This window comes from Paralichthys olivaceus, chromosome 12 (genome assembly GCF_024713975.1).
Source record: "Paralichthys olivaceus isolate ysfri-2021 chromosome 12, ASM2471397v2, whole genome shotgun sequence".
Taxonomy (NCBI): domain Eukaryota; kingdom Metazoa; phylum Chordata; class Actinopteri; order Pleuronectiformes; family Paralichthyidae; genus Paralichthys; species Paralichthys olivaceus.
The window spans coordinates 17,976,690-17,996,243 of NC_091104.1; the positions used below are offsets into that span (position 1 = coordinate 17,976,690).

Consider the following 19,554-nt stretch of genomic DNA (forward strand, 5'->3'; position numbering starts at 1 on the left):
CCCTGGAAACCACTGAAGGACCCTGGGGGGTTCCAAGACCATATTATCTTTTAATGAATTACGCACACAGGTGAGTTGACTCATACTTACCAAAATGAACAAAATAGCAGCACATATGAAAGGATAGTATATTCCATCCCAATCAGCATTAAACCCTGTCTTCCTCTGAGGCTTCATGGCTCGACTAAGTCAAGAAATACCAGTTATCTTAGTTAATGTTATGGCTGATAGGTGTAATTATCATTTCTTTGATGCTGCAAAGCTCCCCTTCATCTTTATCTCACTGCTAATGTGTTTAGCAGATAGAAAACACATGGAATAACAAAAACAATTTTATCAACTCACTGAGCCTTCCTCCTGTGAGCTAAGACCACTGAGAATACTGTTATTAGCTGAGGCAATAAATAGCTGTTGAGTCTGACAATATGAAATTAAATCTTTAAGGGGTTTATTATAACTCAAATCATTTGACCAATTTTCATATTTTGCCATAAAAGCAGCCGACTGAGGTTTTTTCAAAGCAACGACACAGACAAACGTTTCCAAACTTTTTCTCAAAAAATTTAATCGCTGAAATATTTACATGTGATGACCTCAGCAATGATCAAACTACTCAAAAGTCTTTCAATAGCTCAGCTAGGAAAGAATGGAGGGAAATGCATATGTTGTTGCAAATAATACAAAAGTAATCCTGTGATGCAGTAACTCGCACTGAAAAAACACACACTGAGAAAATGCATATGTTGTCGACTGAAATAATACATAACAAATGTACATCAGTGGGGCAGTGTGGTCGTCTCTGACAAAAACAAAAGCCTACATTCAGAATCAGTATTTCGCATGCCATCATATCAGCTTATAAAATAACCATAATAAAATAAAAATGACAACAAAACATGAGCAAGAGCAGAAAATAGTCATGTTTTCAATGAAGCATATATTATATATTTATATATCTATATATATATTTCTTTACAAATAATGAATATTTGGAATTATATTCATCCTCACTATAGATATGATATACAAGAGATGAAAATAGTTTTAGCTAAACAACTACATTTTTTCCATTTTATCTTGTAATTATAGAGTTGTCTCACATTCCAGGTTCAAGGAAGTGTTGTATATCAGGCTAATATCTCCAAGTGAGTCTGACGCTCTTTCCCACGGCATGAAAAATAGTCCCCTTGAAACGTTTCACATCATGGGTTCAAGAGTCAGAAGTGGACAGACAGTCACATACTGGAAGAGAGGCCACAGAATGTCAAGATATGGGTGGAAATTATAGAAATACAGAGGGAGATGGTTGGAATGGTCCTCTTACACAAAACTGATGGATATGCGGCGTGTGTGGAGTCATGATTTTACAGTATGCTGGATAAAGATGCCACTTATAGTTATTTGCTGCCCTCATAATATTAAATGGGACATTGATGGCATTTTCTGCCCTCTGGGTTTTCGGGAGATGACATGTTTGAGTACCATGATCTTTAATCTAAAAAAATCATTACAGCTTCTTTCTGCCAAGAGAGGGATCCTCCAGTGCTCACAGCACCATATGCACAACATAAGTGTACAACAACCAAAGGTATAAACATCCATATGTTTTTTCCCCTGTCTTTACAAGAGCTTGGTCTTTCAGTTTTAAAACAGGGCTTGGCATTTAGATTTTGCAGTGCTTTCACTCAAAAAGTACTCTGTTTGCGCTTAGATTTCCTGCACTTCAGCTTGAACTCTACTACTCGTACTTACAGTCTCTGAGCTTGGTTTTTTTTACTTCTGCATTTTTATGTGCAACACGTCTGTCTAAAATCCCCAACCAATAGAAAGGCAGATGTAGTGATGACAAGCGAAATTGTCCTACCCTACTTGAGGGTGTGTTAGCTTAATGTCTTTGAGAGTCCTGTGTGGGTGGTGAAGTTTACCGGGTTCATGCACTCACGGCTTACACCGGCAATCCCTCTGTGTTTTTGAAGAAAAAAACTACGACACCTTTATGGAGCAGGAGTCCAGATATTTCCATTATGGGCATTCTACTGGGTGGGGAGTTTTGACAGACTTGTTGCACAAAAAAAAATCTAAGCACAAGCAGCTTGTATTTAGTGCGAGCGAAGGGTTTTGAGTGAGAGATTTACAAAATCTGAACGTGAAATCAATAAGTCCTGTTCTCAAACCAAAAACCACTGTCTGGAATAAAGATAAGAAGAAGAAAAAAAAATACATACAGGCGCACTGCAAGAAAATACAAAATCACTTCGTCAATCAGAGGCCATTATAGCTGTCCACCTACATGATCATACCTGTTTGGACAGAAATGAGTGAAAGCGTAAAAAACACTTCCTCTGACTTATAATCATTACAGACGAGAGATGTCGTTCCCAGCTCAGAAAACAACTCTGAGAGTGATTCAAGGTACCAAGATAGTTCTTTTTACTGAAAAGGAAATTGATCTGAAACTTAACATATGATATCTGCCTTACTTCTGACTGTATCGCTGCAAATTTACCAAAGCCTGTGTCTCTATTGCACAAATCCTTTTCAACATTTTCCGCTCCCCCCTGACTTCTTGGTTCAGTCATGGTCTAACTAGAAAAATGGTCTCATCGCAGCTATGAGCAGAGAAAGCCTCTTGGAGAAGCGAGAGAAATGCTTTAACCCGAACCAAGGCGGTGGATACAGTTCGTTTTTTTCGACAACCCTGACTGATTTGCATATGAGAGAAAAACGCCTCTGATGTTGCGATGACAGCCCTCAGTGAAACTCGCCCCACAGAGATTTAATTTTGTACAGTGCTGATACTTAAGTTTTACAGTGTAGGCCACTATTCAGCAAAACATCTATCAACATAAGCTTTGAAGGGCCTCGGAGGCTGTTTGCTTGATCTCACCAAGGACCCCAAAATCTTACATAAGCTGCTTTGCTTAGTCAAAGGCAGGCTGAAAAAAATACCCAGCCCAGCGCCCAGCGCTTCACACAGAAACAGCCTCGCAGCTACACAACACCAGCGGTTTGGGGCTCAGTGCAGAGCTCTCGTCTCCTCTAAGCCAGCATATGTCAGGCCGAGTCTGTCTCTACCCCGTCTGCCTGCCACTGTGGCAACAGCAGGGGAACGTCTCAGCTCTGCCAACTGCCTGGCATCACACACGCAGGCCCTTTCCAGAAACCTGCTGTCATACTGTTAAAGGTCCCTACCTCTGTATGGAAAAAGGGGCAGAACTGTAGATGTGTGTGTGTTTTTTTTAACTGAAGAATGGCATGACATATCAGAAACACTCTACTGATGACTTTGGTTACGTGGCAATTATGTTAGACTGAGAATACTTCTAAGTTCTCTGAGTTCTGCTACAAGAGTTTATGAAAAATCAAAAGTGAACAATGCATTCTGATGCAGTGAAGAGTTGATGAGATTTTCAGTCATCCTGGTCAAAGTTGAATCAAGGGCAACTGAAAATGGTTGAAAAAGTCGGTTTAAACTCTGGAAACAAATTGGAGCAGACACGTGATGGATTCAGAGCCTTTTTTGTTTTGTGTCTTCTTAAATTTACCAAAAAGCCTATACGGTTAAAAAATTAGGATTGTATTTATCAAAAATACAATCTGTAGCACAAAAAGTTAAATTATATGCTATGGTATCTAAAATATGTTTCAACAGAGTGCTGATGACACAGGGACTATTTGTATCTCTGCGTGAGCTACAATTCACAGAAGTGTACTTTTCTTGTTAATGCTCTATGATGAATCTCCCTGGTCCAATGCTTAATGATGCCAGCCACACTGGCACAATTAATCAACCCAAAATAGTCATAAAAATAGAGTTTTAAGTGACGTATTGATCTGCTAACAGGACACTGTGTTGCATTGATTGTTTGTCTAACACTGTATTGATTAAATAAAAAGCAGCATCATTTAGTTGATTGATTATTCAAAGTTTTTACCAACAGACTTCAGTCTTTAGCTCAGCGATACGGAAGAAAGAGCAGCAGAGTTTTGGCTTTTGCTTAAGACTAGCTTATACTCTATACCTGGGAGTAAACTCCATGACCAGTGGGGACACTTTAATTCAAGGCCCCACAACTTTAATGTTGTTTTTCATACTACTGTGTCACATACTAGGATATGAGTTGCACCAGGAATTTGCAAATCCATCACCATGTCCCTCATGTCCCTCCTGAGTTTTTATAATCTATGGGGGTGATTTCAAACTGGGGATTTACTAAATCGAGTTGTAGCACAAAAAAACGTGTCTCCTCAGGCCTTTATGTTTCTAAGAAAAGTAACTAGCATGGTAAATTCAAAAGCTATCACAAAAGAAATCCCTTTAAGCCTGGTAGAGGACACAATGACCGACGTCTTGGCTTCTGTTTTGCAGCGAAAAACAAAAGAAAGAAAATAGATGAAATCATGAGAACGAGCACACAACAAGATTGGGGGGCTCTGACTCAATCAGTAGCGTTAAGATTATTACGTAAACCCCCCACACTTCAGGATTATTTGGGCAGATAATCGGCACCGACTCATGTAGTATGCATGCAGGTTAGAATTAGTCCAGTTATGCTAGGCTTACTGAAACAAATTTAGCCATTTAGCCTGATATACTCCAATTTTAAGTATGATATTAAAATTTAAGTCTCACTGAACTTTTACCATTTTGTCAAGTTTCAGGTCAGATACAGTATATATTGAATACATTTCAGGTTAATTAACGCTTAAATCTCAACTTGTCAAGTATAGCAAGCTAACATTAGCTTGTCAGTTGGTACAATGCGCTACGTTGCAGTTACACTTGGCAGATAGTAGGTGTAATTCAATATTTTGTGGCAAATTCCTCTTCATATGAACTTGTTTGCAGAATGCAACCATTTGTAACATATGTGGAAATGTCCACTTCATCTAACACTTGTGATTAGGTCAAATTTACAAAGAGCTGGTGCAACCAGAGCCAAACTCAGCATTACCATGGTAATCAATGGCAAATAATATCTAGATAAACTACATCATAGTTTATGATATTTAAATGTTTAGATATCACACATGGGTCTGCACAGCTACAGACTGTGACTTGTGTGTTTCCTTTCAACAGGAGATATGCAAGTCTTCCATCCCTCTGGAGTCCCTTGCCCCAATTCCTTTTCATTACTTCTCAGTGTTTTTTTTGATTGAGTCAGCACAGATATAATTCTGCTTCATTTGACTTTGAGCAACACAAAACCTTTTCAAGAAATACGAACATTGCAAAGTTCTTTAATTAAAGAAACTAGCATTGCAGATATTTTGTTTATGTTTTGATTGTATTTTTCTATCACTCCTCATTAACTGTGACTGGGGGCAATAGTTGGAAGGGCCTGAGAGAAGTATATTCAATGAACAAAAAAGTAATTTGTGTGTGTGTGTCTGCATGTGTCTGATGAAGCTGCAACAGATCCAAGCAGCGGATATTTAGGGAAAAATAAACACAATGAATATTCTTCCCGCTCACAATTCAAAAATACAACAGTACTATTGTGAACTTGGGTATGTACATTTCCCTTGGAAATAGAGAGAATTGTAATAAGTGCATAAGTGCATTTGTCTACACATTTTTTAACTAAGGATTTACACAAATCTTCATAGTTTTTTTTCCTACTGCACTGATGTGATGAAGATGTTGGCACGAGTCTTGCATGTTTTCTGCTTCAAGTAAATGTCCGTATTTAAAAGTTGGCAACAGGAGCATGAGATATATAGGAAAGTAGATTGAAATGTGCATGTTAATGAGCTGACGGATGTCGTCCTTCCACCAGTCCAGACCATGACACAATGTTTGACTACAACCAGATTGGGTAGAAAGCTGCATTTTTCAACACTGACCAGTCCAGAGCTTATAAGGGCTGCCTGAATAACCTTGAATGGGTGATCAGTGCCACATGCACATAGTTGAGGTATTTCAAGCATTGGCACTTTTCAAAGTTTTGAACTTACAATAATTCTGCGATATTTATCTTGTTATTAACATTTACTCCAAAAAAAGAACAGAGAAACAAGAGTCACAATCTAACTTGAAATTATCTAAAAATACTGAAACTTTGACTGTTTTTTGAACAACTTGAAATAAATAGAATTTCTCTCATTTACTCATTTTAGCTCAAAGGCCTGGTTGCTGGTAGGTTTTCAAAGCTGCACTTTTTGAATGGCACTTTGCAAATGCTGAAAAACTACAGATGTACCCATCCAGGGCTTTGGATGAGAGAGAGCGCTTGTAGGCTGGGCATCGCGATCACCAGCAAACCACGGAGAAACCCAACCGACCCATGTCAGACATTTATTCCTGCTAACACACACTCTGGCAATGGGAGAGGAGGCTCGGCTCATCCTACAGACCGATGGTGATGGATATTGAGGATGGCTACAGATGGATAAAGGAAGAGGAGAGAGAGTAGCAGTCTAGAAAAAGGCTAGTTTTAAAGTTGTTTAAATGTGTGGAGCAGGGAGACACGTTGGCCCCTGACCCTATCTTCTCAAAGTCTAGTCTGAGCCTCGGGAATATAGATCTCGATGCTGTCCGCTCGCTCCGAGGCCGAGTTCTGCCGGAAGGAGGCCGCTCGCTTGGCTGCCATGAGCCGTCGACGGGCCTCCTGTCGGTGCCTGTCTGGGAGGTCCAAGGATTTCTCCCTTGTCACCAAACTCCTCTGTCGAACTGTCTTCTTTGGTACTGGAGCTGGTGGCTTTATGAAGAAGAATAGAAAATAACATTAAAGTGGTTGTACACTTTTTTAGAATTTCTTTTTTTCTAAGAAACTGTATGCAAACCCTTTGTGTGTGGAAGGTCACAAAATTGAATGTTTATTTAATCTTTTGAATCCTTCCAGAGGGCTTATAATATTTTTTGGGGGGGAAATATCATTTTGAATAAAATAAATACCCCAAATAGTAATAAATATAGATACAAAATAAAATATTATTATTATTATAACAACAACAACAACTGTCCCTCTGGCACCCTGATCAAAAATGTTCCCTCAAGTTTACATAAAAAACATACAAAATACTGACTGTTTCCTCCATTAATCGGTTTAAATAATAAGAATAAATAACATTGAATCAGTTCAGTCTTTATATTTTGGTCAGGATCACTGTACAACACACATGCAGCTGACAGGGCAGTAACACATCCTGCAATGTGTTTGAAAGTTGCCTGGGTTCAGGGCTCACCGTTCCAGGGAGGCTCCTCACCTTCTTCTCCGGGCTGTCGACGGGCCTCCAGTTGTTGTTCTTGATGTGCTGCAGCTGGTCAAACTTCATGGTGACGTCGTCGACGGAGAGCTGCAGCAGGTCCCAGAAGCCGGCCAGGTCCTGAGAGGTGGGCCGTGGCATGGCACTGGGGTCCTGCAAGAGATACAGGTGAGAGCAGATACTGTACAAAAAGATGGTACCAGTGTCTGTGGTTGCATTAATGGTTCAGTGCCTGTAGCCTGAATAAAAAAACACAGTCGGCAATGGTACACTTGTACGCATAGAAACACATGCTCCTAGAGTATGTGGATTAAGTCAGGACTGCACTTCGCCTTAGATCCACTAGATGTCCTTATCAGACTCATCAAAGTAGGCATGGATACGCAAGGTTGGAGGCTTTGGCTTGAAATGAAGGGTAACGAAAATATTTTCTCAGATGAGCTCAGAGGTAATAAACTGCTTTTGTCAGTTTGGTCTTATTCATCACTCAACTGCTGAAATGAAATGAACTTCAGATTGAAGAGCACCTCATATTTTCACCTGTGTCCATTTGGCTGTTGGTTTGTTTGTTTGGAAGCAGTATTACACAAAAACAACTGGACGGATTTCCATGAAACTTGATGTTCCATTGTTTATAAACCCAAACAAAATAGGGACAATCAGACGATCCCAAAGACAATACAATACACCAACACCTAGCAACATCTGTACATGCTCACTGTGGTTAATGAATATAAAGATATTGCTATGAATGTAATTAGAAAAACTAAAACACCCAGTAGCTTTATGGCCTGAAACTAATACACAAAGCTTAAAGTTTCCAAACAGGAATTTCAGTTTATCCAGAAACTGAAGTCTGTGGTTTACATTTTGCTCTGCGCTGCACCCATTAATCTCTCATCATCAAATATTTCATCTGTAAAATCAGTAATTAGTTTAATGTGTGCAGTTATAACATGGGGCTTTGTTCCCTTTCTCATTTAATATACAAAGAGACACTGTGGCTGGTACTGATCTATGATACAACTCTGATGTGAAACACAGATTGTGCAACAATGGTTATAATACAAATGTCACAACCTTACATTCTGTATAAACCATGGACAATTAAGAGGAGTACATGATTTCTTTCACTGTTACTAAGAAACACAGCAGTAATCACACGGTGTTTAATGTCTGTTTGATTTATTTCAGATGTCTCAAGTCAGGAGAATTGCTGTCTGTCACGTTCAACATGTATGATGAGCGTGTCGACTCTATTTGAACAAACTGCCTATAGCCACAAGTTATTAAATAGGCCCATCGTAATATCCATCATTTAAGGGAAAATAAGGGACAATGAAAATATATTTCTGCTCCCTGTAATTACCGTAGCACTGCCTCCGCACTGGTTCAGTGTTATTCTAACACTCAAACTCGTGATGTTCTGCAAACTGTTCTCAAAAGTCATAACGCTCTGAACATCCACCGGAGGTGACAGATTCAGGAGGAGTCTAAGTTTTAAGCTGCGGCTGATGTCAATGTCGTGTGCTTCTAATCCTGGAGCTCCTCCCAGAGAAGACCTCCACACAGACTGTTTTTAAACCAGCGCTGAAGTCAAACTTCATGTTAAGTTGATCCAAGAGGTCGAGAGAAGCCGGGTGATGAAACGCATGTTTTTAAGCTGCTGGTTTATGAAAATTAATTTCAGAAATGTTTCAGTGTGTTTGTTATGTGGAAAAATGTTGCATCTGTTTGGATTGAAAAAGTTGTTTTAGTGAACTAGCAGAGGGCTTGACTCAGTTTAAAAGGCTCCTTCACTTTATCTAATCCCTGTGCATTTCCCACTCCCCCTGAATGAGCAGTTTCTGATGTGAAAACGGAATCACTATACCTCATAACTCCGCACCGACCTAATGTGAAATATTGGGCATTCGGCTGGGATCAATAAAACGAGATGGTGAATAGTGCAATAAAAATGAGGCAGAACATCCCCCTGTATGTGTTTCCTAGAGCAGCTGCCGCCTGGATATTTAGTTCTATTTAAAACCCAGGTTTGGCTCAGCCCTCGCTTCTTCTTCTCCCCCCCCAACACACACACACACACACACACACACACACACACACACACACACATGCTCAGGTATTGTTCATTTTCAAAACAATGTCCAGGTCACTTATAAAAGTGCGAGATATCGATTCTCAGTAGTGCATCTTTCCACAATCAATGATATATTCAGGGAGTTTTGATTTGGTTTGTTAAAGACACAGACAAAAGTGGAATTTCGTAACACATGCATATCATTCATCTCGACAGTTTTCCTCACATTGCAGCCAATAAAAACAAATATCTCTTCTCATCACTTGAAATTCAGAAATGGAGTAACTTTATTTAAACTTTTCTACTTATTCTGATAAATTCTTTTTACATTGATAGAGAGATAAAATCATGTATAAGATCAAATATCTTTAAACTTCTTTTCTTTTTCTTGTGTGCTTCGCTTTTTGTTTTTTCTAACCTGAGGTCCTCAGTCATGTGGACCAGAGGTAACTGGGTCCTTTGTGTCAGGGCTCCTCCTCCCTGAGAAGATCCGCCTGTCGGACTCCTTATTCTTTTATACTTCACGTTTGTATGTGGGATTTCTCAAGACTTACAGTCTGAATTTATTATTCTTATTTAATTACTTTTAATCTAGTTCTTACTGACTATTTTGATGATTAATAATCATTTCATCATGTTTGATTTAATTTAGTAGTCACTCTTTTCTCATCTGTAACATTGTGCTCTAGTTGTTCCTCTTGTTTGCCTACAATTCTTCATTAACCTGTTAAGCACCTTGTGACGGGCTTGGAAAAGAACCAGATAAATACATTTTTTATTGATAAATCATGATAACTATTATTATTGATTTTCACAACTTACTGACCCTTGTTTGAGTTTGTGTAATGCAGATGTGATGGTGCCAGGCAACACATTTTCTGCTGTTACTGATGTATTTGATTAGAGATAAATACACATTAAAGATCGAGATATAAAAAAAGAAACAAACACATTCTCTGTAATCAGGTGAGACGGCTGACTTGGTAATCCTGACCACAACTTGGCGGTGACAGCATGACGGTCAATAATTGTAAGATACTTCAGGGAGGTTGTTGGAGACAAATCGGTTCAGACGGAATATTCTCACACACTCTGTGGTTGGTTTCTCACCAAGTTTTGCTGACACAGCCAATAGAACTGCTGGAATTTCTGAGACATGAGCAGCTGAGCGCTTCCCACAGCACTTCGGATCTTCCCTAGGACTGAAAGACACACACAGCATGTCAAATATTGTGCAACACACACACACAAATAGATGAAATTTTCAGGAGACCACTCACTTTCCTCTGACAGGTCGTTCTCTTCAGCCTCAGCCTCCATCTCTTTACACCACCCCTCCATCCTCTTGGTCTCCGTGTGCAGCAGTTGCATGAACCAGCTCCCGTCCCTCCGCAGCGAGGGGGACGCCCTGCCCGACTCTACTGACGAGACTGCGCTCTCCCGCTGGGAGGGGGGTTCCAGCTGCCAGGTGGCCTCGCTGGTCGTCTCCCTGGGGCTGGGGGGTTCAGTGGGGGTACGGTAGTCCTCGCGGTAGCTGAAGAGTCCCTGGGTGCGGACGGTTCGCACCGCCCCGTACTGTGTGGGAGTGCTGGGCTCCGAGTGGCGCTGGAATCCACCGCCGAACTGCAGGCCTTTGTCCTCCATGGTGGGGAAGCCCTCCAGCTCCATGTCAGCCTGCACAGCTGCAGTCACACTGTTGGAGCGTTTGAACCTGCCCTGTCTGCAAAGAGATACAGATGAGAGATAATGGCAGCGGCAATTGGGTAAACAACAAACATTCAGCTTCTCTAACAAGGTTTAAATGATTTTCTCACCCTTTCTTATCATCTTCTACCTGGATCCCAACAGAGTGGTACTCCGGGCAGCCTTTGCTTTCAGATTCAGAGTCGGTGGCTGCTTCCACCTAATATGAAGAAATGATACAAAGCAACAGTGCTTCTCATTATGTGCGCTACCATTCCCTGGTGTTACTGGGTTTATTGGTTTGGGACTGGACAGAGCACCTTAACTGTACAGAGGCTGTCAGAAAGTACAAACACTACATGATTTATGGAGGCTGCAAAGGCAACAAGATGGAAGAGGTTTCCTGCAGAGGATTTCAGGTTTCTACAGTATAATTTATATTAAAATGATGGAGGAAGAGCTTCATGCTACACTGCACTGTATATAAAATCTAAAAAACAGTTCTGAATATCTAAGGCTGACTGTGACTTCTGTAATTCTTATTCTTGTTTCACAATTTTCAGACTTTTGCTCATTGCTCTGTTTGTGCTACAGTGCTGCAAATGTTATTAGTCTATAATTAAGGTCAATGATTTTTTTTTTACATCGAAAACACAAGAAGCAAAAATAAGGGGAGAATAATTTTGTTGTTGATACAGTTTTAATTGTTGAATGTGTTCCACAGGGCCCAAGGGTCTAAGTTGTACTAGTCACAATTTTAATATGAACAATGGATCAGATAAATATGTGGTTATTTTTACACTTGTAATAATAAATCCACAGAATTATCACCTGACCCTGCAGCTCTTGTTAGCTTTATGGAACTTCGTAGCATCTCTCAGCTCATAGCCTGAGACTTCACTGGTTTTGTTTAGGGTACTGATATTCATGATTGTCAATTTGGTGCAGATCCAAATACCACTCAACCAATGCAATATTGTTTATCTCTGGCAAGGTGTCCCTTTGTTTGTGTGTTGGTTTGTTTGGATCTCCCCAAAACCTAAAGGATGGGGTATGGGTCAGGAAAGAACCCAATAAATGTTGGTGTGGATTCGGATCAAGGAGCTGATCTAGGATTTTTTTTCACTTTCTTCTTTGTAAGATAGGGCGTCAACATTGGACTTGATTTGGCAGAGAGTTTGACCAAGGAGGCAAGGATCCAGAAACATCACTTCACATTGAGTGCTACAGATGAGGTGTCTGCTCACTGTGTATCCAAGTGCTAAAAAACAGGTCAACTAGACTTGGTTGAGTTAAACCTGGATGAGTGAGAATCTCCACAGGTTGTGTTTGCACCTTGGCCTAAAAAGAGAATGCAACAGTAAAAGGATTGGACCCTCTGTGGTGCTCCATGGTAGAGCTCCTGACCCAGCAGCCCCAGACTCACAGACTGTTAATCTCCCCCGCTCCGCTCCCTGGAGCCCGACCCGTGGTTTTGTGGAAACCCTGTCACTGCTCAACAGTTTGACTTTGCTTTTCAGACTTGTTATTTCCTTGTTTCTCCATTTGCTCATCACTGTCTGTTTTAGTTTCTTTGCTCTCACATACGCTCTTTGTTTAGCGTTCACAGTTTCCTGCTGCTTACTGTCACAATCTTTGCTGTCTTAAGCCTCTCTTCGTCTTTTTCCTCACTTCAGTTTTTCCTCTTTTGTGCCCACTGAGCCTTTTATCAATTTGACTATATCACAAACACTTTGCAAATCAAAAACTTCATAGGGCTGAAATGCTAGCTGGTAGGGAGCCATGTGCAGTTTCTTTTATTTTGAAAGTGGCTCCCCTGAAAATACTTATACATATTTTTTGATGTAATTTTTTAATAGCATGGGGTGTAATAACAAAGAAAGCAGTGTTTTTCTGTCATACAGGGAGCATAACGCCTTTTTCACCAGAATGACTGCAGACGACATCCAGAAAAGTCTGCATGAGGCCTTTAGAGCGGCTGACGTTTATAAATCTTCAGCTCAGTGCGGTTTTATGACTAAGAGAGTGAGTCAAAGGCACCAGTTGAAAGTAGGACATGTTTCTGTTACTGAGAAATGTCAACTCTATCTTTGGTGTGGAGCAGTCAGTGCTAAAGCTGGGGGAAGTGACTTTTTTGGGGGAGCCATTTTGTATTCTGTCAGGCCGCTGGGGGGAACCTGTTAGCGGCGAGGAAATGAGTGCGGAGCCGCTCAGCGAGGCGACCTCCATTACTTTGTGTTCGAGGCAGAGCGAGGAGTCCACAACATGAGAAAAGAATGAGTTTCTTGTTTGTGATGGATGAGGGCTGATGGAAGACAAAACATCCAGGAGGCTGGGAGATTTATGTCCAATAGGTTTTCCCACCCTGACGATGCAGTGGTGTACGCACACTGGGATATGGTGGCATGCATGTACACACACACACACACACACACACACACACACACGTTTGTACTTCTACCTTAGTGAGGATACTCATTGGCATAATGCATTCCCTAGCCCCTTACCCTAACCATCCAAACTAAATGCCTAACCCTTAACCTAACCTAACCTTATTCTAACCCTAACCTTAAAACAAAGTCTTAACCCCCAAACAATCCATTAAAGGCAGGTCAAAAGTGAGGACCGGCCAAAACGTCCTCACACTGTTGGTTGTAGGCTCAAACTGGTCCTCACAAAGGTAGCTGTACAAGAGAACACACACACACACACACACACACACACACACACACACACACACACACACCAACACACGCACACACACACACACATATATATAAATACATGCAACATCAGTAATTACAGTCACAGCATCAGCACAGGTGTGAAAACATCGAGCATCAGCGGAAATCCGAATAGAGCCACCGTGCTTTTTGTCTCCAACGCACAACAAAACACCACCTTGTGACTTTTGTCAGCCAGTGACTGCGTTTGAGGTTAAAAGCTTTGACTTCTTCTTCACACAAGCTTATTATGGCTACAATTAAAACTAATTTCGTACAATAAATCAATCAGAGCCTCGGAGAACAAACAAGTTCGTTGATTTAAAAAAACAGCTGTGAAGTGCTCTCCAAGGATTAGTCAAGAGGAGACACGTGCAGGGATCAAAGGTTAAAAGGTGTTGAAAGAAAAAAAACTGCAGATCAATACAGAGGCAGGTTAATTGAAGTTAATTATACAGTCCTTCCTGCAGCAGGTGAAGCAGATTGACTGATATGATGAGGTCAACTGAAGCTATCTGCAGTGAAGATAAATCAATACTTGATAAGTCCCTATAGGGTCGCTTGCTGTAGCATATTATTGTCATCTCATCTAGTGAAATGTCAACCTAAAGTCAGACAGAGCTGCTCCTGCATGGAAAAAGAAGGGAACCATTATTATTTGATGTTTAATATTTTCAGTTTCTTTCTATCTTTTTCTCATCTCTTTTGGTATTTGATTATTTTATCTATCTTTATTTACCAGCCTTTGGTTTCCTCATTTCAAATTTATCAGATTTACAAGTTTCCTCTGTTCCTGTTCATATTGCTTTATTATGTGCATGGAATGGGGTGGAGATTGTTTTTATTGTTTATATTCCTTAAAGCACTTAATGCTACATTGTTTGTAGAAAAGTGTCTGAGTCTGTCAACCCCAAATAATTATTTTCTGAATCAGTGATTCATCATCTACTAAACGAATTCCTCCGGTCAATTTAGAATCTTAAATCAAACCAACCCCAACCTGCGCGTCTTTGGACTGTGGGAGGGAAAAACCCACACATACACAGAACATGCAAACTCCAAACAGAAAGACCCCTGCCCCAAACTTTATCGCTGTGAGGCTACGATACCAACCACTGCACCTCATGACTAGAATCAAATCCTCCTCTACCTCATTGACAAAACCATTTAAAGGGATAGTTCAACCGAAAATGAAAAAAAAAAACAATAGGTCGTTTTTTTATATTTAAAGAAGTAGTCCCCAGTTACTTCAATTGTTTTTGATTTAGCTGCTGTGCTGTTTACCCCTGAAACTCCAAAAGTATTTTGTGAACCTCTCCATCATCGTAGTGGTCAGTAGATAACGAGTGAATTTTCATTTTTGGGTGAGCTATCCCTATTTAGTCACTTATCAAAAGCTTCCTGATGGTGCATTAACTGTGTTTTACCCATGTGGTTTTGATGTGGCAGTCCTGCTATTGATAATGATCAGTGATGCTGAGCCTCATTCACAGGAAACAGACTCAAGGTATATTGTGTGAGTGAGGGACTGAAGAGACAGATGTAAGAGTTACCTGCTCATTAAATGATTGGTGAAGTAAGACAGTGAGAAAATTAATGAAAACTCGATGAGTAGGAGATTTGCTTGTTTACATGAGGCAGGAAATGAATGTAACCTGGTAACTGTGAAACCTTTCCGTTGATTTAAAAATGGATCACGTATACACTACAATCATGCAGCCTCTGCTCAGGGGTTTAATGGTTTTTTGTGCAAACACTCCGCTGTTTAGTCGAGAGAAGGAGGCTTATTAAAATATATTTACTTTACCTTAGTTGCACTTTGAATTTAAGTATTGTGTATGGTTTTCAAGGTTGATTACTCTAATTATTTTGGGAAAGCCTGAGTTTAAGAGGTGCCAAACAAATATCTTCTGAAGACAAGCAAAGCAAGTGATGGGGTAAGAAACAAATCATTTTTAACAGTTTAGGGTTGACGGCTGGACAAGCTGTAAAAATATTAACCTACCCAGAGTTTGAATCTGGTGACCAACCGCAGGATATATATATATATATATATATATATATATATATGAGGTGTGAAAATATCTCCAGGCCCAGTGATGCTCCCTGCAGAGTTTGACTTTTACACATTTCTGTTGAATCCTGCACTTTATTTTTCATCAGTATAGAGTCTGTGTCCTGTGCTGAAGTTGAGTTTTTCTTTTCATTCTAAAGTTCTCCAGTCACAGCAGTATTAAAGTTTAAGAACTAATCTGTTGGATGCCATTTTTTAATTACTTACATTTCCACGTAATAGAGAAATGTAAGGTCTTGGGGGTGAAACGTGGTACTGGACCCTCCCTAATGTGATACAAGGCAGCGAGTGTTACTGGATCAATTGACTTTCTTGGAATCACTTATTTGCTGGCCGACTCCTCAATGCCAACATCTGACAGTCTGCGGCTTTGGTGTAATTTGGGTGTTAGACCGATTCTCCAGCCAACAGCCAACTTTCTTAACACCGGCTGAAAAAAAGAAAAACCCCACAGCAATTACCCTTTAAGGTGTGCTTGATTTATTCTACAGTAACCCGCGACATTCAAACACTCCCAGGATGAGATTAATGAAGTGGTCGGCTTTCTTTCTCCCCTCAAACATCTGAAAGGTTCTCGAGTTCACCTTTGCACCTGTCTAAGAAAATTGGACAGTCAGCAGAGAAGTGAGCGAGCGTGAGAATGTATAGATTTATGCGTGGGAAAGAGAAGAAAAATTGAGTGAGTATAGAGGAAGGGAAATGAAGAGGAGACAGAGAATGACTTTTAAAGACTCAAATTCAGAGGATAACTTCGACGTTCTGCTTTGCTATAATACTATAAATGGCCCTGAATTGATGATGTGAGTTGCCACAGACTCCAGTCTCTCTATTCTGTGACCTTTAGACCGTAACATGAGATCAACAACACTGGAGACTCATATAATATCAAAGAATGACAAGGACAAACCCAAGGTAGGATCACAGAGTGTGGGAGGTGGAGAGAGACATGAAGAAGCGAGGGAAGAGGAATAGAGGAGGTGAGAGAGGAAGCAAGAATGAGACTGGATAGGAGAAGACACAGGTGGTGTAAGTGGAGTAGGAGTGAATGAACCGTGGTGTGAACTATATTCACTAAAACCTTCTCCAGCACGAGTTGAATCTTAAATGATGGATTGCAGTGATATGAGTCATTCTTGCTATTTTTAGCGGCTGAAACGAGAGCACTGTCTCTGAGCTGAATGTATGTGTGTGTGAGTATCACATCATTACACAACCACACACAGGTTTGTGTTTAGTGCTCCTGTAGTCTCATGTGGGATCATACACAAGCATCAACAAATACGCCTGGCGTCCACACTGCTCTGGAGTGTCAGAGCCGCTAAAACGGAGAGGTTTGGAGACGCTGCTGGCCTCATTTTAGCTTGAAAACTCTGAGGCTGCATTTTAGTCTGGACGGGCAGGAACAGGAAAAAGTTGGAAAGTATTACGTAGACTCTCACAACCACTTGCTGACTGGGTCTTTTGGTCACCTGGTGGCCTTCACCGCTTCGTCAGGCTTCTATCACATGACCCCCCTTCCAGGAGAAAACAGCCTGCATCAGCCACAGCTACCAGTGTAGAAAGCATCATGGATTATCAATTACAAGCGTTGCTGATCCTGGTGATAACTGCTCACATGCTTAAGGGGACAAACTATCCACGTCAATACCTGTGTCCCGCTTGACACGCGTGCCTTCCTGTTTACATTGGCACCCACATGTATGTGTGTGCCCAGCGTACGTGAGTTGTCACGTGATATGCGTTTTCAGGTGAGCCAATAAGGTGTGAATCATAAAACTTTTCAGCATCATCATTTTCAACAACTGCAACGTAGCAGTGAGGATGTAGCCTCCGTGCAGAGACTAACCTGTATCCCTATAGACGATCGAGGTGTCTTCAGGTACTCCTCGGCCTTGGACACCAGGATGGCCTTGTCGCAGGTGAGCACAGAGCTGTGGCTGTCTGTGGACGGGTGTCTCTTTCCCACCATGACCCCGGCTGCCTCCATGGCTATGGTCACAGCTTTAGCGCTGTCCAGGCTGTCGGTGGAGTTGTAGAGACCCCGGCCTGGACTAAGCCCCAGGCTGAGACCGTCAGGGGCCCACATCCCACCGTGAGGGTGCCTCCCATCGTGGTACGCGTCCTGGGTGGACTCGGTGCTGCTCTGGGCTGTGATGGAGATGAGGGGTTTGGAGGTGGTGCGCGGGGGGACCGGAGGGGGGGTCTTCTTGTAGTTGGGTGTGTAGGTGATGGCTGGAAAATGAGGAAAGACACTCTGATTAAAGACAAGTAACAAAACAGCCTTGATTTGTGACAGTAGATTTTGCAGATTAAAGGTTTTAGTAATTTTTCTTAAGCCAATTAAACAAGAGTTTAAAGCACCTGTAATGAGAGTGACTGCACATTTGCTGCGGATTAACACACATTTATGCTCAAGTTAGTTTTACACAAGCAGAAAGTTATTTTTGGAATCGACTCAGAAGTCCGTACCCGTATTAATCGTAACAAAGGAACATATTGTAAAGTGTAAGTGTGCCATGTCCCTGAGACAGGCTCAGTGATAGTCACCAATAAAACCCCAAACTGTGAGGTGCACAGAGCATCACGAGAAACACACAGCAGCGAGCAAAAAACTTCAATCTCATTAAAAACAATTCCCGAAATATTTAATTGCATAAAAATAAGCTGTGACCTCTGACCTTTACAAACACATCATGAACACAGTGGGTATGGTCTATTGTTGCATTTGTCTTCCTTTGATTGCAGAATGTTTCACCTAAACATCATGTATGGAAGTTTTGGGAAACATTTCATTTTGTTGTAAAAATTTTAAGTTAAGGCCTATTATAGGGGAAATGCTGGTGTGACTCAGTGATGTGTTTCAACAGTTTGGAGAAGAATCACACTTGTTGGTTGAAATGATAAAATCATGGAACATCAGCAGATTCATTTGGTAAATTCAGCTCCACCAGCTGATTATTTAACATGTTTTTCCTTTCACCATGATTTCCCTTCACCATGACACAAACTGTGTGTTGTTATTCCAAAATATGTTGCATCCCATAATATGCAGTACAGACATCATCAGCTGTTACAAGAAAAGATGACTGGGATAAATATTTCTCTATCACTCCATATTACTGCTTAATGAATGCACCATCATTAATTAATGACCTCATTCGAGCTGATAGAGGATGGTGAATATGATGTTGGGACATGAAGCGAAAACACTATTTGTTTCTGTGTGTAAGTATTAACTTATGGCACATAATAAAAGGTGAGTTCATCATTTAAAATTCTCTATTGTTCCCGATCATGTTGTTGATCTGAGCTCGGGGGCTGAGTGAGTACTTTGTGTTTGAGAGGTGTGTTTTGCCTCTTCACTAGTCCGCTGCAGAAACCTCTTTCCTCTTTTGTTCTCTGTCAGTGAGAACAAAGGGCAAGGACAGATAAATAATGGAGTAAAGTCTATAAAGTAAGAGAGAACATCAAAGCATTCGGGACACGAGACTCTCATCAGACGTGGACGATAGAGAAAAACTAGAAGTAATCAACAGTGCTTGTGACGCCCGAGCATGGCTGACAACTCTCATCTTCTTATTCCGTCCATTTAATGGCAGACAGAGGGGAGATTACTCCCTTTCAAGTGCAAATGAGAATATGGACCTAATCCGCAGAGAGGTGGATTGAGGAACGGGTCACGGATGCCTTCTAGGCTTTGACGCGTCTTTATTTTCAGAGCCAGGCTTTGAGAGGAAAGCTCGCTCGGCGTGGGTTACCGGCCGAAACATCTGAGGTGAAAGCTG

At 41.0% G+C, this 19,554-nt stretch overlaps 1 protein-coding gene across 6 annotated transcripts in view; it reads right to left on the bottom strand.

Moving 5' to 3' along the window:
• Positions 1-505: 505 nt before the first annotated feature.
• Positions 506-19,554, bottom strand: part of dlgap2a (discs, large (Drosophila) homolog-associated protein 2a) — a 167,091-nt gene continuing 148,042 nt past the window's right edge. For 2 of the 6 annotated variants that reach the window (XM_069535795.1, XM_069535791.1), the window contains 6 exons: positions 17,616-18,001; positions 11,104-11,192; positions 10,570-11,009; positions 10,400-10,491; positions 7,210-7,362; positions 509-6,701 (listed from right to left, as the gene is read on the bottom strand). In XM_069535795.1, the coding sequence (XP_069391896.1) occupies positions 6,495-6,701; positions 7,210-7,362; positions 10,400-10,491; positions 10,570-11,009; positions 11,104-11,192; positions 17,616-18,001 (1,367 nt within the window). In that variant the 3' untranslated portion in view covers positions 509-6,494. Of the gene's footprint in view, positions 6,702-7,188; positions 7,363-10,399; positions 10,492-10,569; positions 11,010-11,103; positions 11,193-17,615; positions 18,002-19,554 lie in introns of all 6 variants that reach the window. The other 4 variants (XM_069535792.1, XM_020084789.2, XM_069535794.1 and 1 more) reach the window with 3 other exon arrangements.